At 42.2% G+C, this 22,027-nt stretch overlaps 3 protein-coding genes across 4 annotated transcripts; all 3 read left to right on the top strand.

Annotated features, from left to right (window-relative positions):
* The first annotated feature begins 348 nt into the window (after positions 1-348).
* Positions 349-3,165, top strand: LOC113563758 (mucin-5AC). Its single transcript, XM_026976158.1, has 5 exons — positions 349-367; positions 424-806; positions 1,035-1,377; positions 1,600-3,001; positions 3,084-3,165. The coding sequence occupies exons 1-5, from the start codon at positions 349-351 to the stop codon at positions 3,163-3,165; spliced, it is 2,229 nt and encodes a 742-aa protein (XP_026831959.1).
* Positions 3,166-4,616: 1,451 nt separating this feature from the next.
* On the top strand, positions 4,617-5,509 carry LOC26526315 (rho GTPase-activating protein gacF). Its single transcript, XM_015154985.2, is given in 2 exon segments — positions 4,617-4,651; positions 4,707-5,509. Coding segments are annotated over 2 exon segments (822 nt in total). The 5' UTR covers positions 4,617-4,632.
* Positions 5,510-6,271: 762 nt separating this feature from the next.
* On the top strand, positions 6,272-21,822 carry LOC6552825. Of its 2 annotated transcripts, XM_026983849.1 has the most exons (10): positions 6,272-6,614; positions 9,163-10,763; positions 12,278-12,511; positions 12,658-12,914; positions 15,052-15,230; positions 15,374-15,697; positions 16,365-16,557; positions 18,160-18,270; positions 18,331-18,509; positions 21,205-21,822. In XM_026983849.1, the coding sequence occupies exons 2-10, from the start codon at positions 10,163-10,165 to the stop codon at positions 21,344-21,346; spliced, it is 2,220 nt and encodes a 739-aa protein (XP_026839650.1). In that variant the 5' UTR covers positions 6,272-6,614; positions 9,163-10,162; the 3' UTR covers positions 21,347-21,822. The 2 variants fall into 2 exon arrangements, with proteins under 2 accessions (XP_026839650.1, XP_001979058.2); XM_001979022.3 differs by lacking the exon at positions 15,374-15,697.
* Positions 21,823-22,027: the final 205 nt, after the last annotated feature.

Genomic DNA, 22,027 nt, shown 5'->3' with positions numbered 1-22,027 from the left:
CCTGCATGCCTAATCTTAACTTTCTAGGTTTTATAGTTCCGGAGATCTAGTTCATATGGACGGACATGGCCAGATCAAATCGACTGCTGATCCTGATCATGAATATATATACTTTATATATTATGATCGGAATCGCTTCCTTCTACCTGTTACATACTTTTCAACAAATCTAGTATACCCTATTACTCTACGAGTAACGTATATAAAAACTTTGCTAACATTCCATATGTCTATCAATTAGCAGAATTATTAGAAACAGAGTCCATTGACCAACTTTCCAATTCGAACAAGTTTGCCCATATAAAACGAGAAATTTAGGAAGGGAACTTCAGTTGTCTTGGCATCACCATGACGTCGATTTGTTATGGTACGTATAGGAATATATTTTCTTGTTTGTAAATAATAAAAATTCTATTTGTATAGCAAGTGCAATAATAGTCTGCATATTTAAAGTACATTTTTGTACGGCGGAGACTGATCACGTATTAAAGCCACAGATAGTTGGTGCTAAAAGCCAACTATCAGAGAATGAAATATTCCGGTCGGAATTGCCCATTCCCATCAAACTAAACTATGGTAATCAGCCAATTTATAATAATAATAGGCTCCCGATTGTTGAATTGAAAGAGCAAAGAGCAGCAAACATTAATAAATTTTTGAGTGAGAACGTACTCAAGGATAGAATTTTCCAAGATTATGATAAGCCTCCTACCGACATCGCTCTGAAGAGGTTTCGGAAAAAGTGGAGAAAAAGGAAAACGTCTACAAGGCCCCCAACAACCGTATCTTCGGATCCAGCATCAACGGTACCTACATCTACTGCAATACCAACATCAACTGAGACGCCCACATCCACTGCGATCCCAATAACCACGACAAAGTTTCCAATAACATCAACAGCAATTCCAACGTCTACAGAAAGCACAACACAGTCTTTAACAACATCAACAGCAATACCAACATCTACAACAACCACTGCGGAGTCATCGACGACATCCACAGCAATTCCGTCGTCTACAACAACCGCCACGCAGACTCCAACAACTTCAACGGCAATTCCAACGACTGCAACACCCACAACACAGTCTCCCACAACTTCCACAGCGATTCCAACGTCGACGACAACCACAACACATTCTCCAACAACTTCAACGGCAATTCCAACGTCTACAGCAAGCACAACACAGTCTTTAACAACATCAACAGCAATACCAACATCTACAACAACCACTGCGGAGTCATCGACGACATCCACAGCAATTCCGTCGTCTACAACAACCGCAACGCAGACTCCAACAACTTCAACGGCAATTCCAACGACTGCAACACCCACAACACAGTCTCCCACAACTTCCACAGCGATTCCAACGTCGACGACAACCACAACACAGTCTCCAACAACTTTAACGGCAATTCCAACGTCTACAGCAAGCACAACACAGTCTTTAACAACATCAACAGCAATACCAACATCTACAACAACCACTGCGGAGTCATCGACGACATCCACAGCAATTCCGTCGTCTACAACAACCGCCACGCAGACTCCAACAACTTCAACGGCAATTCCAACGACTACAACACCCATAACACAGTCTCCCACAACTTCCACAGCAATTCCAACGTCGACGACAACTACAACACAGTCTCCAACAACTTCAACGGCAATTCCAACGTCTACAGCAAGCACAACACAGTCTTTAACAACATCAACAGCAATACCAACATCTACAACAACCACTGCGGAGTCATCGACGACATCCACAGCAATTCCGTCGTCTACAACAACCGCCACGCAGACTCCAACAACTTCAACGGCAATTCCAACGACTACAACACCCACAACACAGTCTCCCACAACTTCCACAGCAATTCCAACGTCGACGACAACTACAACACAGTCTTCAACAACATCAACAGCAATTCCAACGTCTACAGCAAGCACAACACAGTCTTTAACAACATCAACAGCAATACCAACATCTACAACAACCACTGCGGAGTCATCGACAACATCCACAGCAATTCCGTCATCTACAACAACCGCCACGCAGACTCCAACAACTTCAACGGCAATTCCAACGGCTGCAACATCCACAACACAGTCTCCTACAACTTCCACAGCGATTCCAACGTCGACGACAACCACAACACAGTCTCCAACAACTTCAACGGCAATTCCAACGTCTACAGCAAGCACAACACAGTCTTTAACAACATCAACAGCAATACCAACATTTACAACAAACACTCCGGAGTCATCGACAACATCCACAGCAATTCCGTCCTCTACAACAACCGCAACGCAGACTCCAACAACTTCAACGGCAATTCCAACGACTACAACACCCACAACACAGTCTCCCGCAACTTCCACAGCAATTCCAACGTCGACGACAACCACAACACAGTCTCCAACAACTTCAACGGCAATTCCAACGTCTACAGCAAGCACAACACAGTCTTTAACAACATCAACAGCAATACCAACATCTACAACAACCACTTCGGAGTCATCGACGACATCCACAGCAATTCCGTCGTCTACAACAACCGCCACGCAGACTCCAACAACTTCAACGGCAACTCCAACGACTACAACACCCATAACACAGTCTCCCACAACTTCCACAGCAATTCCAACGTCGACGACAACTACAACACAGTCTCCAACAACTTCAACGGCAATTCCAACGTCTACAGCAAGCACAACACAGTCTCCAACAACTTCAACGGCAATTCCAACATTTACAACAACCACTGCGGAGTCATCGACAACATCCACAGCAATTCCGTCGTCTACAACAACCACAACACAGTCTCCAACAACTTCAACGGCAATTCCAACTACTACAACATCCACAACACAGTCTCCCACAACTTCCACAGAAATTCCAACGTCGACGACAACCACAACACAGTCTCCCACAACTTCCACAGAAATTCCAACGTCGACGACAACCACAACACAGTCACCAACAACGTCAACGGCAATTCCAACGTCTACAGCAAGTCTTTAACAACATCAACAGCAATTCCAACCTCTACGACAACCACAACTAAATCATCGACTACATCCACAGCAATTCCGTCGTCTACTGCAATCGCAACTCAGTTTTCAACAACGACACCGGCGATTCCCATGTCTTCAACAAACACAACTGAGTCATCGACCACATCCACAACACAGTCTTCCACAATTTCCATAGCAATCCCAAGGTCTATAACACCCACAAGCATCAGCCAAAATGAAAATAACAGTAGAGCGTTTTTGAATACAAAAGAAAAATACTAATGTGAGGAAACAATAATAAAATTTCTATTGGATACCATTTAATTATTGAATTTCATTACTAAAACTATGTTTTTATTAAATGACCTTAGGGGTTGTAACTGTTGAGAAAATATTAGTAACGAATAAAAATTGCAGGATCTTTCTTACATTCTTACTATTACTGTAAGGCAGGCTTAGGCTCAACACCCAAATAAGGTACGAGAGATACCATTAATTAATTTTTCAGATATTGTGTGGTGAGCTATTAGTAATATGAAATATTTTAAGAACAAATCATTCATATTCTGCTTAAGTTACAATTTTGGGTTTCTACCCTAAATTAATATAAAATTCCACTTCGTTATAAGTAAATTTTTCGCCCTCTTCTTTATTTGCCTAAAATTGAACAAACACGAGTAAGAAAAGGCAAGACTAAGATAAAAATGAAATGCATTTGACGTGCTAATCGATTTAGAATCATTACCATGCTTATGAAAATAACCACTGCAAAGGATGCAATACTTTTAGTGAAATACAAAAAAAAAAAGGGTCCCATGTCCTGATCATGTGAATATTTCCACTTGTTTTAAATCTTTGAACTCTGAATTGTTAATTTAATTTATAACTATAACGTGGTGTATTAATTTCAGCATTTGAAATATAGGCCAATAGACAAACTTCAGAATCAAAAAAATTATTTATAAACTTTCCCTGTTATTAATTAACACAATCATTAAATGATGTTTATATCGCTACTTTCCAATTTTAGCCTACATTGAATTATAAAAGGTTTACCAAAATGTAAGAGAAGTAGCCAAGTTCTTTGAAGGATTTTGCTTAATTTCCAGGGTAAGTGCATATATTTTTGGTCAAGAATGTCAGGAATACCTGTCAAGAATTTTTCTTTGCTAATATTTTTATAATTATGGACTGCAAAATGATTTAGAAGCTCAAATTCATTAATTATAAAGATTCCTTTATTTAGCTACGGCACTATGCATATATATATTTCTTGAAAACAGCATCACTTTTATTAGTGTACATAATTAACCCTTGCAGAGGGTATATTGATTTCGGTCAAATGTTTGCATCGCAGTAAAGGGGTTAAAAAAAAGCAAGTTCAAGAGAAATGAATCATTATTTTTACAAATTTAAACTGATTATATACATGCAGGCTTAACTTTTTTTTATTGGTAGACAGGGAACATCGCATAGTAAATTGTATGTTCTAATGAAATTAGTGTGTTAATTAGCAAAATTATAAAGAATTGATTAACCAATAACCTACTTTCCAATTCAAGACAGACATATAAAGACCGAAAAAAATCAAAAATATGTTCAGTTTGTTTAACGTCGCCATGAAGTTATTTTTTAGTGGTACGTAAAGATAATTATGCATTTAACCTTCTGATATTTTAACAAGTATTTTTAGTGGTAGCCCTTCTCGTATGCCTAACTAGACAAAGTTTTGGCCAATTGCAAAATGAGCAGGTGCTGGCAGTGCTGAAAGCTAGCGGAGATGATCCAAAAACTCCACTGCTTGTGCTTTCAAATCCCACAGCAAGGCCAACATTTGGAGAGTCAATAAAATCGGAGCAGGATATTGAGACCACACTACTTCCAGATCCGGCAACCACTATTTCACCAGCCAGTTTTCCAACGGCTTCCATAGAGAAGCGGAAGAAAAAAACAGGACCTTCTCAGAAGCAGAAAGCTGGCCTGAATCATGAACCAAAACAGACATTTTCCGTGCAGAACCTATTGCAGATGCCCGGAATGTGGGAGAGCTCCCCAATTATTGACCAGGGACCAATGAATACCCTATCCGCCCAACCAGTCTTCTATCCTTTTCCAGTTTATGTACCATATCCGATGCCGTTAATGATGAACCCACAGATGCACCTGATGAGCAGACCGTCGAAGGATAAAGTGGATGACGAAATCTCTATGGGCTCCAATGAGATGATGAGCGCAAATCTACTTAGAAGCTCTTGCCAGCCAGACAACGGGTCTGCTTGGCAGAAGATTATCAAGAATCGAGTAAAACCAGTCATCCAGGATGGCCAGAAAATTTGGAGAGGAAAATGGCGAAAGTCAACGACAACTTCTACTTCTTCTTCTACTTCTACTTCTACAACTACCACAACTGAAACTCCTGGCACAATGCCAACTGAGTCAATATGATAGCTGTCGGATAGCAGAAACCAAAGCGATACTACCAATGAAAAGAATTAGACAACAATAAATACCTGGAAGTTTTATATTTACATTACAAGTGGTTAAGTCTTTTCAGAGTTTATTCGGTAGTTCGTGTTTCAACTGTATTTAAATCGATAAAAACATATTGAATAAAACCCGTAAAATCAAAACATGTTTAAAAGTGGATAAAATAGTAATACAATTGACTTATTTACATCTATTAAAGGGCTTTAAACACGTCCGTCCGCACGTCCGATCTGCGAGAAACTTTCCCAAAGGAAATGTTACTTTTGCAGTTAGTAAGAGTATTTGGGTCAAACGGGCCATGGGAATAAAAGAAAATTAAAGGGGAAAAAAAATCATTCGCTGTTTTTGATCACAATGTGTTTTTATTTTGTACACACCAGTTCTTGGACAATATATAATTTCGTCTTTGATTTTATGAAAATCTATAGATTTTTTCATAAAGTTGTATTATTTTTAATCATAATGATAATCATAATCTTTTTCGGTATACACCTTTTCATTTAATTATATAATTACTACAAACTGCTTGTCACATTAAATTTCAAAAGTTTTTTTAAAATTATAAGATAAATAGGAAATGAAATTGTCATCCGGATTAGCCAGACCTTAATGCGCCTCTTAGTCGATTTATTTTAGGTCAGTAGAGTTGTAGCATACTTTCAGGCGGTTAGATGGACTTTCTTTCTCGCCACCTCTCTCCCAGTTTGTATCTGTGTACTCCTCAATGTATATGCATCTGTATTTGAACGATTAAACTCACCTACCAACACCCAAAGTTGGCCGCATCTGCTGTGCGACGGCACCTCCATTCAGTTGGTTATCCACGCTCGCCGGTCATCCACGTTTATCGCGCCACTCTTCTTGTTTTTATTGGCAAAAGCAAGCGTGAAAAGTGAAAGACACGACGGATTCTGGAAATCAAACTAAACTTATTTCTTGTGAAAACCGAGAGCGAAAGTGACTGCCGGACCAATAACAAAACCACTCGCTAATTAGGCTCCACGCCATGACAAGCTACACCGCATTGCGCCCAAAATTATGAGCCAATGTTGATGATCAGAGCGTGATTACTGTGCGTGTTAATTTCCGGGGAACCGCTTTTGCAAGTGAGCAGGTAAAGTCAGAAAGTCGCACAATCCAATCGAACAGCTATGCAAATATCTGACCCAGTTTCAGTTTCATGAGTGACCAATAAGACAAAGGCCAACAGCTGGCAAGCCGGTTGCACTTATCAACCGAAAAAATGAAAACCTGTTTGCAGGGGAAATGCAATGCGGGTCCGTGTGCATTTGGCCCAGTGGGTAAAAGTGAAATTCAATGCGGTTGCATGACTCCGCCAGCTGCCTTCGTTGGGTTCTTAAGCTTCTTAAACACCTGTTCCGCCCACCTTGAGTTATTAGCGCATGCCAGATGGGAATCTCAACACGCTCTGATACCCATTAGAATGCCCATTAGTGCTTTGCTGGGCTTGCGTGCTCGGCGGTTGTAAGTTCTCAGAACGAAGCAAACCGAAAATAACAGAGTTATTTACAGTGATAAACAAATTAGGAGCATGCCAGAAGAAAGTAAACAAATGGCTGGGCAAAGCCAAGCGCGAATTGTGGTTCGCTCCAGATAATCACACTTAATTGAAAACGAAACCTTTCAGAATAATTTGCAGCCGATAAACCGCGGCCATATGTGCGAAACATTATTGTTTTTATTCCGAGCTCGAGTTATTTTTACTACACTTTTTAGTGTCCATCGGCCAATTAAATATTATTTGTTGCGCTCCTCGCCAGATGGATCGTGAAAAGTACGTTGAATCCGATCTATTTGGACTTAATAAGCGATTAGTGAGTCAAGTTGGTTAACCGCAACGAAAGCGAGTTAGCTATAGATTTCTCTGGGACGCAACCGAAGAAATGCAGACGGAGTTAAAAAACTCTTCAAAATATTTGCACGCTAACACAAATCACACCACACACTTGGCGAACTAAGTTACAGGCACGCACAAAGTGAAATTAGCAATCTATTAGATTGCAGTATACATTCACTAGGCGTTCGACTGAAACCGAAAGTCGGTCCGGGCATTGGAACAATTTCATGAAATGCAAATACTTAAAGCTTTACATAATCGCTCGTTGAGTGGCGCATTTGCGATGTTCGGATGCGTGCCTGCCCGAGAAATTGTCACATAAAAATGCAATAAAATCTCACGGAAATGCTGTGACTGACAGTGGCAAAACAACGACAACTCGCAGGGAAAGCTTGTTACCTTCCGAAAACGTAATCTGCCTGCCAGCCGAGAGCTGGCCATTTCCAAGTGCCATTAAGATAGATGTAATTGAATCATTATTAAAAAGAGCTCTCGAGTGAAAGCCAACAACAGAACAGCAGTCGTAATGAAAAGTCCCTCGAGGGTTGCATAAGTCCCAAAAATAATCTTTACGGGCATATTTCTCAATTAGCCCAACACATATTCATATTTTTATTCTGATGTTTAATAAAAATAACGAAATATTCTATAAAAATAACAGCATTAAATAAACTACCTGCTCAAACTCAGCTACAATTTGTATATCTAAATGTTTAAGGCGTTAAGCCATGCTTCTAAGCCGCAAACCTTTAAAGGCAACTAACGGTTGCAGCTGGGTCTTCGACTTGGCTTGAACCCGCGAAGAACTTACATCATATGACTTGGTTTCTTTTTTTGTCGAGCGTGTTCTGCTGCCACCAACTACCTAAACTTGATTTAGCTGGCCATTATTTTTATAGCAATTGTGTACTCGCTGGCATATGGCTATTGCTGTTGGCATGACATAAGCCGCCATGGCACTTTAATAGAATGCCTTTAATATGAAAAGCCATAACATCGCGAAAAGTTACATGAAACATGTCGCTTATGCACATTACGCATTCGTACCGCCCCATTCGTCGCAGCTCGTTAAAAATAATAATAATAATAAGTGGTTCTCCGGTGTGCAGCTGTGCACTTAAGGCGGGCTAATTGATTGCATTGGAACATCATCATAAGCAGCTGAAGCGCTCTTGAACTGACTTTCATGTCTAGGCCAAAATCAGGAACTATTTTCGGCTAATTGGAACGCCGGGAAGGTCTCAGACGGGCTCAGAGCCAAAGTAAAGCTGTAATAATGCGGTCAGAGTGCCCAGCACTCATATTGATATCTTGATCATAAGTGAAATATTACCTGGAGCGCTTTCAATGACCGATGAGCAACAAAAGTCACATGTATGCCACCACAAATCTTTTGTTGCTCTTCTCATCGGAAGTGGTACAAGTAATGGAGATTTTATTTGACAACTTGATTGCTTTTGTCGCCCAGAACTGCTTTTCTATTCTGTTCTGAATTCAAACGCTGCGAACAATAGTAAAACTTTGTCGACGATTATTTTTTAGAACATGTTCATTTATTGGCTTATATTAGTAGGTTAACTTTTGAACCAAAGGGAATATATAACGGAATCTTATACAATTCTTTGACTGAATAATTTACAATCGATTTGGTACTCAATTTTTAGATATTTAATATGCTTTAAGTCAACTCTGTCCCTTGTCTATTGACCCATTTTCTCGTATATATTGATTTTAAGTTGCCGGAATAAGTACTTGGTAACCATATTGGCGCCACAAAAACAAATAAACCTTTTTGTCGTTGTAGGAAACCCGTTCATTGGACACCAAACGGCCGTGAAAAGCGCCGACTAAGGAAAAGCGGCGCAAAAACTACAAGGAAAATTAACGTCAAGCCAGCAGACAAACTGCACTCGAAGCAATCCAAAGCTAACTGGAAAATGGATAAACAAACATAGAGGAGCGAGTGTAGCCCAAACAACTTTCAGCCGCGGCAAGAAATACAGTTAAGGTTTTGTGCGGCGGAAGAATCTAGGAAGAGCGACGTGTGAATGCAGGAGAAGATACCATTAACCGGCTACAAGATACAACCGATAGCGCACTGCAAAAAGACATCGACGGCCGAGCGAAACGCTGAGAAGAGCAAACAGCGAGAGAGCGACCGGTCTGCCTTAAGCCTGGCCATGATCTTGGCCAACTGTTTGGGCCACAACGCGCTCAGTTGTTAACCAGACGCGCACGCATGCGCACACGAGACGCGCGAACAGTTGATTTGCATATCCACGAGATACAGTAACTTCCAGATACGAAACCGTTAGGCCGTAGGTGTGTCGCAGTGAAGTAATTGCAGGTAGCTAGATACCCGACTAGAGCAAATAGAAAACGCGCTAAATGCGACAGTGAAATTCCAAACAAAGCTGTCGAAAACAAACACAGAGAAGAAAGTACATTAAAATCGATACAAAAAGAATTAGCTGCTCAAAAAATCAGAAAAAGTCCGACAATCAATGGAATAAAATTAGCGTGCTAAGTGCCGAGTGCCTCATAAATTGACTTGTCGATTGGCTAATGATTTCGCCAACAAAGCCGCCTTTTGTGTCCGCTTAAACGAAGAGCTGCCAAACACGTACCCGGTGAAATCAGCTAAATAAACAGTTGGGTTGCAGTTAAATTGCAGGGCCAAGGTGCAATTGCAATAGGAAAAGACATAGTGATTGCAATTGCAATTGCAATTGCAGGTCGAAGGTGTGAAGCAGCCGTCAGCAGTGCTAACCGGCTGAGTTAAACCAAAATAAAACGAAACTGAAATGCCCCATAATTGGAGCTCAGGTGAGAGCCAGCAGCAGTGGACATCCTCCAGTAGAAATCGCACATGCCACCCAGTGAGCATGGCCAGATCAACGAGTGTCCACTTGATTTTCCTCCTCCTGATCTGCTTAATAAGCTCGGCCGCGAAAGCGGATGGTCGTCTTGGACGTTATCTCTCCACCACTCCTTTGAACCACCTTGCCATGGAATCGCAGCAAATCGAGGAGCAGGGAACGGATTCCCCAGCGGAGCTGGAGCTTACGCCGACGACGGCACTGCCGCCGGATGAAGACTGGCAGCCCCTGGTGAATGCCACTAAGTTTCCCACGAGAAAGCCGATGGACAAAGTGGCTCTCGGTGATTCTCTGCTCCTCAGACTGGCCCGGCGATTCGCCAGTGGAAACGAGCTGTGGGACGGCCTGGTCCGCGACTGCTATTTAAAGCCAGATGTATCCTGCTTCCAAAAGAACGTCTTCAGCTACCTGGATACCGCGCTGGATGTACAGGATGTTAATGTGACTCAAAGGCTCAAGTTCTTCAAGAACCAAGTGAACTACCAAGTGGAAAGGGAGAAGGAGGAGCAGCCGGAGGCACGTGCCGGTAAGTGGGAAGGATATCGAAATGTTTTTTAAGTGTTCCACTTCTTGCCAATTACTCTTGGTAACCACACGTTGCTAGGGCCACCAGATAAATTACAACTGATCTTAATATAGATACCACATTTTTATTTACGCTTGATTAGGTGAAGCAGTTTCCACTGTTATAATATGACTAAATGTTTTCTCTAAAGGTTTTGGCTCTAAAATGTGTTAGGAAATACATGTACTCATTGTAATAACTAGTTTTAAAGTGAAACCGCATATTTATTTTCAATTGTTAATTTTAATTCAGGACAGTTCACTGAAAATTAACTCTGCGGTTTAAAATGGCGTTTTTTTCGCACATATCTTTAGCTAACAGCAACTTATGTAAGAGCCCTTGTCTGTGCCGCGTTTATGTGGTGGATCGGTTTTCACATCGATTCTTTTTCTCGTTTTGTCTACCTATAGCCGAGCACGTCCAAAAAAATGCCGCTGCCACTTCCAGTAACTTTCACTTGCCGCGTTTTGATTTGATTTTTTACGATTTTAGCTGCGCCAGAGAGCAGTAAAGTATCTGCTGCGGCAACGATCTCCAGTTTCTTGTGAGTCACGGCGCTTTGCTCTCAATTATGCGGGTATTTACCAGGCATCACATCAGATGTTATCTTTGGCTCATACGATGCATTGTAACAATCGACTATTGACAGCCATCGGGTCGGTCAATAATTATGTAAGCGGCTAGAATTGCGAATTTGCTAGGAGTATTTCAAGTCTAAAAGAAGTAATGTGGTGGAATATAAATAGATTTTAAAATAAAAATAAAATAGCTTAATTAATTAAATCAAAAATAGCACCGTGCAGTATAATTTTCTTATAAGTAGGGCGGGTGAAGTCTCGAAAGTTTTGGAAACCCAAGAAATTTTTAAAGAAATAAAAGATTGCTTAAGAAGACAGTATTGACCTATAACAAAATACAACAATCAGATACCCGTTACTCAGCTAGTGCTAAGATCTCGACCTTCATACAGACTTTATGTGATAGGAAACGCTTTTCTTCTACGTGTTACATACTTTTCAACGAATCTAGTATACCCCCTCTACAAGTAACGGGTATAAAAGATAATAAAAGGGTAGTCCTGATTGGTTTTCTGCAATTTATTTAATTGTTTTTTTTTGTTTATTGATGGTCAAACATTTTCGTTCTTCTTCTATTTTACCAATTATGCCATATAAGCAATTTTTAACGATCTAGGATAAATCTATCAAGTTAGCATATGAACATGTTACGGTTTAAACATGTTCAAGTTCAAAAAGTTCCCAAGCGGAAGAACTCCACTTCCTCTTTCGCAAAAAAGAAAATGGTTTTTAAGTACAACGCAAGCTTTAGGATGTGCATATTTCCGTGAAGTTGCGCTAGAACATCCTCATCCAGCACCCTGAGTAGGGGAAATCGCTTTCAGGAAAACTTTCATTAACCCAAAAGCGTCACTCATAAGTGTTTCACTGTTAATTCTCTAATCGATTCGCAAGCAGCCAGTGCGGAAACCCCGATCGAGGAAGTGACCAGCGCTCTATATGGCAAGAGTATCAAGTTTGCCATGACCCACGATCTGGAGGTGGATCTGCCCGAGGTTATGTTCAATGGCGCCACCTTTCGCATATCGCCGCGGGCCATCGAAGGCAACGGAATCATTGCCAAGCTGGAGCTGATTCCCAAACAGGTAGTCAAGGCCCGACTGGCCGGGGCGATAATCCAGAAGAAGATACGTAAGTAATACTCGCAATTTGTTTCCCCATCACGCAGTTGCACATGTAGAAGCAGATGCAGATGCAGATGCACATGCGGTTCTGCAGTAGAGGCCGCTTTCACTCTCTCCAAAAGTCTGATTCAATTGCTACTTTCGTTTGCCCAGAAAAATTTCTACGCAGCAAACTGGTGCTGTCATTCCTCGCATTGCTGCTGATCATTAAAATCATCAAGATCAAGTTGTTCTGGCTGCTGCCAATCGTCATCGGAGTTGGTGCCGCCAAGAAGCTGCTGCTGAAGTTCCTGCTCTTCCTGTTCCCAGCGCTCTCCCATCTCTTCAAGCTCTGCTCGCACTACCAGCAATCCTATCACGCACCCGCCAAGTACCACCATCACCACCACCTCATCGATCATCATCACACGGTAAGCGCAAATGGTAGATGATATTGCACACATTGGAGCTCAACTACTCTCTGGAAAGTTGACTGAAAAATGGAGACATTGCATTACTTGGTTTGAAATAGTTCAACTTGTTTTCCAAAACAGGTTCTACTTATAAGTAAAACACTGTTTTAGTTCTAAAGGTAGTTGGAATGCATCTTAAAAACCAATGTGAGCCCCTTGCAAACTCACTCACATTACTTATCTGTTATTGTATGTACATTTTACATTTTATGAGACTGCGATGTGACATTTGGTTAAACAAAATTTCTTCGATTCCTTCAAATGTTGCTAACTGGTTTGAGCTGGGCCGCTTATACTTCGGGCGTACTTTTGGAGAAATTTCATTAATAATCTGGATGAGATTCAGTGTTGTCTATAAGCCTGCCGGTCGGAAGTCGCTTTTGTTCGCGCCCCGGAAATTCAATTAGAAAAGTCTAAAAGCGCGTCCTTCGCCGCCAGTTGAAAAGTATTCCCATTGAAGGTTTCCGAGTCAAAATTTACAAAGCACGTGCCCTCGAAATCTCGAAATGAGCTCATGATGACGCAGACAGCTCGCAGCTTGACATGTCGTCAAATGAAATCCGTCTTTCAATTGGGCCGTTAGTGGGGAATAGACTTGGCCAAGGCTGTTGCTGTTGCTGTTGCCAAGACCTTTTCCCTCGAAGGAGTGCACACGCGTAGACACTCGTATTTATGAGATGCTTATGCTCGGATACGCAACCAGAAGTGCCGATAGGAGTTGAAATTTAACTGGGGCCAGGGGCTGAGCTGTCGGGATAATCCGGGATTCCATGTTTGCATGCGGCAATCATCCCTCGCGTAGGATTTCCCAATAAAGGATTTACTTCATAAAACGACCGCTTTGGCAATTATAGGTATATAATCCTTTACACACGTCGTTTACTGGCGTTTAGACCAACTACGACAGCTGGAGAAAGTGCGATTCCTATTGCACCTCGTTTCGCAGTTGAATATATGAATTTCTCAATATTTCAGGTGCTGGAAAAGAAAAGCATTGGCGGCAATAAAAAAATTGAATATCGACAGGGGAGTAGCTTATACGTATTCCGAGTGTGTTACACCCAGTTGGCCAATGAAATGCGCATATTTTCCAGACAACCCACAGTCTTTACACATACGCGGTGCCATCCCTGTCTGCTCTCGCACTCGGTGTAAATTAAATTAAATCACAAAGTGAAAGACTTTCCAGCCAAGAGGACCCAGAAACACCCACTCAACATGTCGTCTGTTTGTGAGCGTTTGTCATCAGTTTTCTATTTTCTAGGAGAAGTTTTCAGCCGCACAGCATGAAATACGATTCGAACTTGGCACACCATAAAAATCACAAATAATAGGCAGAACTTGAACTTCGAGTCATTTGCCAGGCAATGACACAGTCGCATATCTCCGCATTTCATTCGTTATTTACGGCTTTCTGGCAGTCATTGAACCGACTTTCTGAGTTAAAGCCATCTCAGCACCAAGACAAAGTCGCCAGAGTAATGCGTTTTATTTCGTCGGTTCAAACATGACTATAAATAGCCAATGTCGCGTTGGGGGACCCGAAAGGGAAGCCCTCCAGAGCAATGAGAAAAGTTTCGCTGCCGAGTTTATTAAAATGTCATGTTGAAGCCTTGCAGCAACGACTGGTTTATTACACATTTTGAACTTAGAGTCGCTCTTGGCAGCACTTGCAACTCGAACACCCTTTCATCAACACCCTTAAAATAAGTGAAAATGACAAAACCTAAGATTTAGAATCAAAATCTTGATTCATAAGGTGCCAACTTTTCATACTCCAAGGATCAAGACAGCTCAGAGCTTTTATTGTTTATTCTTGGTTAATTTATGAACAAACTTTTTAGGCACAAGTCTTAAATACAATAAGGAAAAGTCTTGCGTGAGTTATGTAGAAGTAAGTTGAATAATAACTATTATAACTATTATAATACAAGGCTTTGTCGTACAATTTAAATATCTTCCTACAACACGGAGTAAGGTCTACATTTTAACTATTGGTCGGTAAGGGTAAATTTAACTTTAAACGCTACATGGGTATTCGCAATAACCATTTTTGTTATTTCCGTAACTCAAAATTACATTTCTTGATTCTCAGGTTGTTCCGCCATGGCACAGTGGTGAGCACCACTCGGTTCCGGAAATCATTTATACCCACCCGCCTAAGGGCCATCCGTCCGCCTATCTCCATGGAGCGCCGGTGCACGAGAGCTACGGACCCGGATTCGAACACTTCGAGGGCGCCTGGGAGAACAGTGGTCCTGGCCTGGGATCCGAGTAAGTTCCGCTTCTCTAGACTGCACCCACGCTTCCGCATCCGCATCCGTAACTGCTACTGTAACTGTCTGTGTCTCTGTCTTGTTTCTAAACCACACTCGAACACACCACACACGCATCCGACTTGCATCACCGAACCATAGATACATAGGCGATATAAATCGCGTTGCACAAATAGAGGAGAATGCCCATAACTTTAAGCCCCACCCGGCGAATGACGCCGGGGTCCTGCATGCTTGGGGCCTTGGCACCACACAACAGGCACAACATCAGCCGCACCAGCCACATCAAAGATGGCCTGTCACCCAGCAGGCGAGGCCACCCACGCAGCTCAAACAGCAGGCGCAGCAGCAGACGCAGCAGCAGCAGCAGCAGCTCAAGCTTCATCTGCAACAGCAATTAACTGCTCAGAAAGTACAAGCCTCTAGTCACAGTTTAAACCCATTTCAAAGTCAGGAGCAACAAAGGTACATGCCACTCAGGGGCAACCGAAAACCAACAAACAAGTACACCCACGCACATGGAAACTCACTCGCACCTCCACAGAAACACGCACCCAACACCCATAAACTAGACCCTTATATAGTCCACTAACCCTCGGGGAAGTCCTTGTATTTTCTGACTACTTTTTTCCGGCACAATTACAGCCAGAATTCCATGCTTTATTTACTTTTTGTGTGATAACCACCGAGTTCTATTTGCTTTCTATGCAATTTCCTTCTTCAACCTCATTGAAATTATTATCTTTATGATTTAACATAATTTGTGTTATTATATACAATCAATTTGCATGACCCTGTATAAGGAACAATCGATTTTCCGGTAGACTGTAACTTCGTGTATGTACAAAGACTCATTTGATGGGGATTTCCCGGTGCCTGTTTGTGTTCCTACCACTCCGTATGTCCTTCCTGTTCCGGCTTATCCAAATGTAATTAAAATTATTTAATGAAAGCCAAACAACGCCCGCTGCTGGTTGGCAATTGATGCCAATTAAAAAGAGCAGCCAAAGAGCAGCGAAAAGGAAATTTGATTCCAATGGCACTATTGCCCCACCCGGGCTGACCCGCCCACCCATCCACTAACTCACCCAGCCACACCTGCCAGCGGCGCCTAATTTCCCCGCTTTTCCAGCTCAAGGCCGGCACACACGCAGCACCATCCGGTGTACGTTCCGGGACAGGGACACCATCCGCCGCAAAATGTGCCCGGACTCACGGCAGCCGCACAAATTGCCGCGCAGTACGATCCCGCGCGCAACAATCAGCATCCGCAGCAGCAGCAGCATCAGCCGCCGCAGCAGCCAAATCAGGAGCCACAACTTTCGGTGCGTATCACATTACAGACCATTAAGTACGTTTAGTACTACATTCCCACCAGCCATTCCGTTGGCACATGTGCATTTATTATAATATGTATGTAATATGTGTGTATGTATGTACATAAAAAAGGACTCTGCGAAATCAGATATCCCCCATATGGTCATGGGTAGCAGGAGTTGTGGCATTTTCCATTTGAAGCTATGAGGGGAAACACACTTAGGAAAATAGGGTTCAGTTTGGAGGCTACTTGCAGCAAGCAGGGAATCATCCCAAAGGTATGAATAGGTGTAACATGAGGGGAAAATGGCTGAATGGCCTGCAAATGTGACATTGAGACCAACTCGACTATATGCACATTTCAAAAATATTGAAATACGAAATCCATTTGTATTTAGTTGGCGTAAGTTCGACCAATGTACTGCAATTGGTTGGCATTTCCATTCTTATGCTGTTCTGTATTTTAGCATAAATAAATATATAATGACTGGCAACTTTCCCAGCCAGCAAGTTTCCGAGCAGCCGGATGCCACCACCTACTGCCTCTGGACTACTCTCATCATTAGTGGCTCCCATTTGCAGATTGTACATTTGTTTAGCTGGATAACAACACACCCATTCAGGCTGCTGCAGTTTCACTTGCAAACAATCGTCCGGCACATGGCTGTCTTTATTGACACTTTCCTCAAAAGTGCAAATTGTTTTCCTATGATGTAAATTGCCTTGTCTGCATGGAACTCTTTTCTCTTTTTGCCCAGCGACACCATTTCGCCGACTGCAAACTGCAGGCCCTGCAAGGTGAATGGCGTGGCAAACAGTTTGGCCAGTCCAACAAGCTTAGCCGACTGGCTGACTGACTAACTGACTGACACTCACTGACGGTTTTCACTTTCAAGTGCGCGAAATGCCGGCCGGTGTCAACTAAGCCATAATTAAAATGCACTTTGCCATTGCACTGCCCGACAGACAGCACAGTCCATAGGCTTGCAAAACATCCCGCTGCTCAGCCTAATTAAAAGAGCACACCTCGCCTTAACCAAGTTTCGAATATGATGGGAACTAGGAGCTGCCCGGAAAGTGGGCCAGTTTGGTCCGATGAGCTGTCCGCAACAGAAGGTTAGCAGCTCAACCCTTTTCACACAAAGTGCCATTCGTGGCAACTTCCCACTTGGGTTTCGACTTGGTAACACATCGCGGTATTAAGCTTAGAATATAGTTGCAACTTTTGAATTAATTGGGTTTCATAAAAAGCCTACCTAGTTTGCATGCTTATCCTAAAGGCCTCACGGCTGTTCTCGAATTAGGTTGAAAATATTATAATAAAATCATTTGAAACACTCTTGAAGCTCCCTCCCAAAAGATTGAATAGTAGCCAACATTTAGGCACTACTTTACTTTCCTACATATATGTAAGTAATTACATTAATTTTCTATACGCATCGATGAAAATCCTTACATACACGTATATATGCGCACTTGTATTGTATTTCCTAGTAATACTAATAGTATTTTCCATAATACGAGTACATTTTTAAAGTGTATATCCTGGAGATATAACTGCTTTCGCAGTATTATTTGACTAAGTCATAAAGTTCTCCACTTTTTTACAGCCTGAACTAGCAGCCCAACTTAAGGAGGCTATTCGCATCCAGGCCGAGCAGCGCCTCATCCAGCAGCAGCAGAAGATCCTGGAGCATCAGCCCTTCGTGCAGGACGGACAGGTTTGCAATTGCCGCATCCGCCACTCAAGTGACCATGACAAATAACTTGTATCTTTTCAGCCGCTGTATCCGCTCAACTACGATCCGTTCTACAGCCCCATTCTGCTGAAAATCGACAAAATCATCGAGCAGCTCGGAGTGAAGAACGACCTCTGCAAGGAGCGCATTGTGTGCAGCATGTACAAGGATCCTGCCACCTACAGTCCGCACAGCAACTTCATTTCCGCGGAGCTGAGTCGGTAAGTCGGAGATCATCAAGAGCAGCGTGTGAAAGATATTGATTTTGAAAGATACAAGAGAGTTTAGGATCTTCAGAATGCATTATGCCGGATGTCTTAACTAAGGAGGAGTGGTTAAAAGAATTGTTGCAGTGAAATTAGTTGGTATTTAGGGCACTGCAAGCTGTATTTACCTTTAGATACTAAGCATGGAGTTTACACGAAAAACTTTCCAATCGAACGATCTCCCAGTTGGCCATAAAGGCCTGAGTCAGGCTGGCCTGAACTCCGACTTGTCATTTGCCATAAAATGTGTCATTCTGTGCTCTAATTGCTCCGCAGGCATTGCAAATTGTGATGTCAGGCAGTCAAAAGTGAGATTCATTTTGCAGCTTAGCCGGCCAAGTCGGATTTCAATGCGTCTTCGCTGCGAGTAAAGGCTTAATGACCCACCGCGGATTCGCTGCCCCTTCATTGCCATTCAATTAATAGGCAAGAGCGTGAAAAGAAAGTGGAACTTGGGGCTGTCGCAGTGCCGCTTGTCGTCGCATCTCCTAATTGAACTGCACACTGCACATGGGCAGCCAAGTGGAACTGCCTGCCACAGCCGCGTGCCATCGTCATCATCGTCATCATTTGATGGAGTGGCGGTGGCTTCCACCCACTTCGGTCACTCGGCGGGCACTCGAGCATGTCGCAGGCCAGATAAACTCCCATTTCGTATTCATCATATTTCTCATGGCTCATTATCTTTCGGGCCATGCCCATGCGCTTTTTTCCGCGCCGCCAACAATGAGTGCAAAATTGTTGGGCCCGAGATAACAGCCTTGACAAAAATGCGAGTGACAGCCGGTGTCCCAGGAGGAGCCTTCCAGATCTAGTCCCTTATGTTTGTGTGATTTATGAGTCGGCGCGCCCATGACAAGTCATTAATTGAGTGGCCCAAAGTGTGCTTAATTGCCTTATCGGGACACCAATGACAAAGGCCAGGAGCTCAGGTTTTCGGTCATGGCAGTTGAATATTAATTAAAATAAATGGGCCTAATGAAAGCAAACGTTTGTTTAAAGTGCCCCCTTCGCAGACATGCGCATCTATAATGACAGCAATCATAATTAGTTGAAAGCGTCCTGTACTGTTTACCAAAACTCCAATTCAATCGGAAAATCATCGAACTTGTAAAAACAATTTTGGTGGCCCACGGCAACGGTCGTTCTATGTTAATTAGACTTGGTTGTTGGTTCAACGTATGCCATCAACAAGGTAAGGCCTTAAAACAAAGGGGCCTAATTAAACAAAATACGGCACTGGTATACAAATTTAAAGATGCACTTTAAAGGAATAACTATGATCATAAAACAGTAATTTAGTTCCCTGGCTATCAAAAATACGTTGCTTAGCTAGTGGAATTAGGAACGAGAAATTTCAACATTTTCTGGAATACCGGTAGAAATTAGGGGGAAAAAATTATACAAAAATTTTAAACAAAATTTTAAATGGAGTGGGCGTGGCAAAAATAGTTTTGGCAGATCGATAGATATTTACAAGACTAATAAAAACATAAAAACATCAAAACATTTTTCAAAAGAGTCGGCGTGGCAGTTTTGTGCGACTTGAGGGCGTTAGAGTGGGCGTGGCAATATTTTGAAATAAACTTGCGCTACGTCTATGTCTCTGGAATCTGCACCACCTAATCTTAACTTTCAAGCTTTTGTAGTTCCTGAGATCGAGGCGTTCATACGGACAAACGGACGGACATGACCAGATCGATTCGACTATTGATCCTGACCAAGAATATAGACCAAGAAGCGCTTCCTTCTGCCTGTGAGATACTTTTCAACGAATCTAATATACCCTTTTACACAAAGAGTAACGGGTATAAAAACTAGACCTATGCCAGATCAAGTAACAGAAGTTTAAGTCCGTTCAGTGCTAGTTTTATGCGCCTGTAGCTATTTACTTTTGTAGAAGAGGCAGAGATACAAGACATACTGGAGCACATTAAAAGTCAGACAACACATCCTGGCACCAGGTCACGTTCTCCCATTCCTCGTCGGCGGGCAAAGAGCATAGGGAATCAGTTGGGCCTGGGCTCATGTGAGTGCGATTTTCCGGCCACCACCTACTGGCACGGCTGACTAGTCACATGAAATCCATTAGCGTCACCCCGCCCACTGAATCAATTGCCGCAGACGCCGTCGGTTTAAGAATTGTTGAGCAGCAGGATGCGGAATGGGTGGCGGTGGGTCCTGGGTGAAACTCGATGTCTGGCACACAAAAGGCGCGTGTTTGTAAGCCCAAAAGTACGCAGAGGCGACTCGACCTGCTCCCATGAAAACTTTACTGCGATGGGCCAAAGTGGCAAAGTTAATTAGCTGACTTCCTGGCACCCAGCAAAAAGGCATTCATAGGCTTTGGCTTTGACTTAGGCCTGCAGCTGGAAGTAACAAACTAAAGACACTCAAAAGAATTAAGGCCTTGAATTCAAAAAATATGTCTTAGTATTTCATTATTTAGAAGTATATGTAGTAAAAGCTTTATCTTTAGAACGAAAAGTGTGGCACGGAATTTGAAAAACTTAGTCCAGACCAAAAATCGGGCTCTAATTTTCGAGTGTATATAAAAACCAAGACGAGAAGCATCTGCAGAAAATACGCCTTAATTAAACACGTGAAAGTTGTTAGGCAAAAGTTTTTTATCATTTTGTGTCCGTTGCAGCGATACCAGCGAACTGGAGCCCGTAGCGCATGCGAATGAGGCAGTGCGTCGCTTCTACCGACTAATTCAGGCTGCCCGGGATGGCCAGGATCAAAAGGACTGCCAGAGCCTGTACCCACAGTGCAACATGCAGGCCAAGTGAGTTGGAGGTGCCCAATCTTCGAGAACGAGCAACATTGAAGTCAACTTTTCCTTGTTAAAAACCGAACTGTAAATAGGATAAAACGCCTAAGCTAAGCTTAAATTATTTGTTAGACTCTTATTTATTTATTTATTTATTTATTGTAGTATAATGGTAAAAAACTAAATGTCAATTTGGGCTTTTTAGTCACGTAGCCGCTGCATTCAATATTCATTCTGATTTTGTTCAGTTTCACATACAAATTATTCAACCCAATCGGATGCGGTCAGTACACTTTTTAAATTTCCCACACACGCGTGAATGGCACACGAATAATTCACAGATAATTTACTAAAAATTCCATATAATGAAATCAGAATGTTTATTAACAGCCGGCCAGACGAATGCGGCTGCAAATTCAATTAGTCAATACGCAAAAATTGTTATTAGAGGAGGTTTTGTCGACACCGCATGGAAAATAAATTGAAATTGTGTTACATTTGTATCTTTCAAATTTCGGGCGGACAGGTGAAGCACATAAAATAATCAATGGAGATTTAGTCAGTTCCCGAATATGCTGCCACAAATGCAAGTGGGAAATTATAATTAAATTTAAATACAGTACAAATATTACTTAATACCTGTGTATGTATGTAATTTCCTGAATTCATTTCGTTTACAACATGCATTACAAATTACAAG

The sequence above is a fragment of the Drosophila erecta genome, unplaced genomic scaffold, assembly GCF_003286155.1.
Source record: "Drosophila erecta strain 14021-0224.00,06,07 unplaced genomic scaffold, DereRS2 tig00000000-arrow-pilon, whole genome shotgun sequence".
Classification (NCBI taxonomy): Eukaryota; Metazoa; Arthropoda; class Insecta; order Diptera; family Drosophilidae; genus Drosophila; species Drosophila erecta.
This window is presented reverse-complemented; position numbering and strand designations above follow the sequence as displayed.

What these genes read in the sequence shown, in the direction of transcription:
- LOC113563758 (XM_026976158.1), top strand. An exon ending in CTTCGGATCCAGCATCAACG is followed by an intron (nt 807 to 1,034) that starts GTACCTACATCT and finishes ACCGCCACGCAG; the next exon opens with ACTCCAACAACTTCAACGGC. An exon ending in AGCGATTCCAACGTCGACGA is followed by an intron (nt 1,378 to 1,599) that starts CAACCACAACAC and finishes TAACACAGTCTC; the next exon opens with CCACAACTTCCACAGCAATT.
- LOC6552825 (XM_026983849.1), top strand. Translation starts at nt 10,163, where the DNA reads ATGCCCCATAATTGGAGCTCAGGTGAGAGCCAGCAGCAGTGGACATCC. An exon ending in CAAAGTCAGGAGCAACAAAG is followed by an intron (nt 15,698 to 16,364) that starts GTACATGCCACT and finishes CCGCTTTTCCAG; the next exon opens with CTCAAGGCCGGCACACACGC. An exon ending in ATCAGGAGCCACAACTTTCG is followed by an intron (nt 16,558 to 18,159) that starts GTGCGTATCACA and finishes ACTTTTTTACAG; the next exon opens with CCTGAACTAGCAGCCCAACT.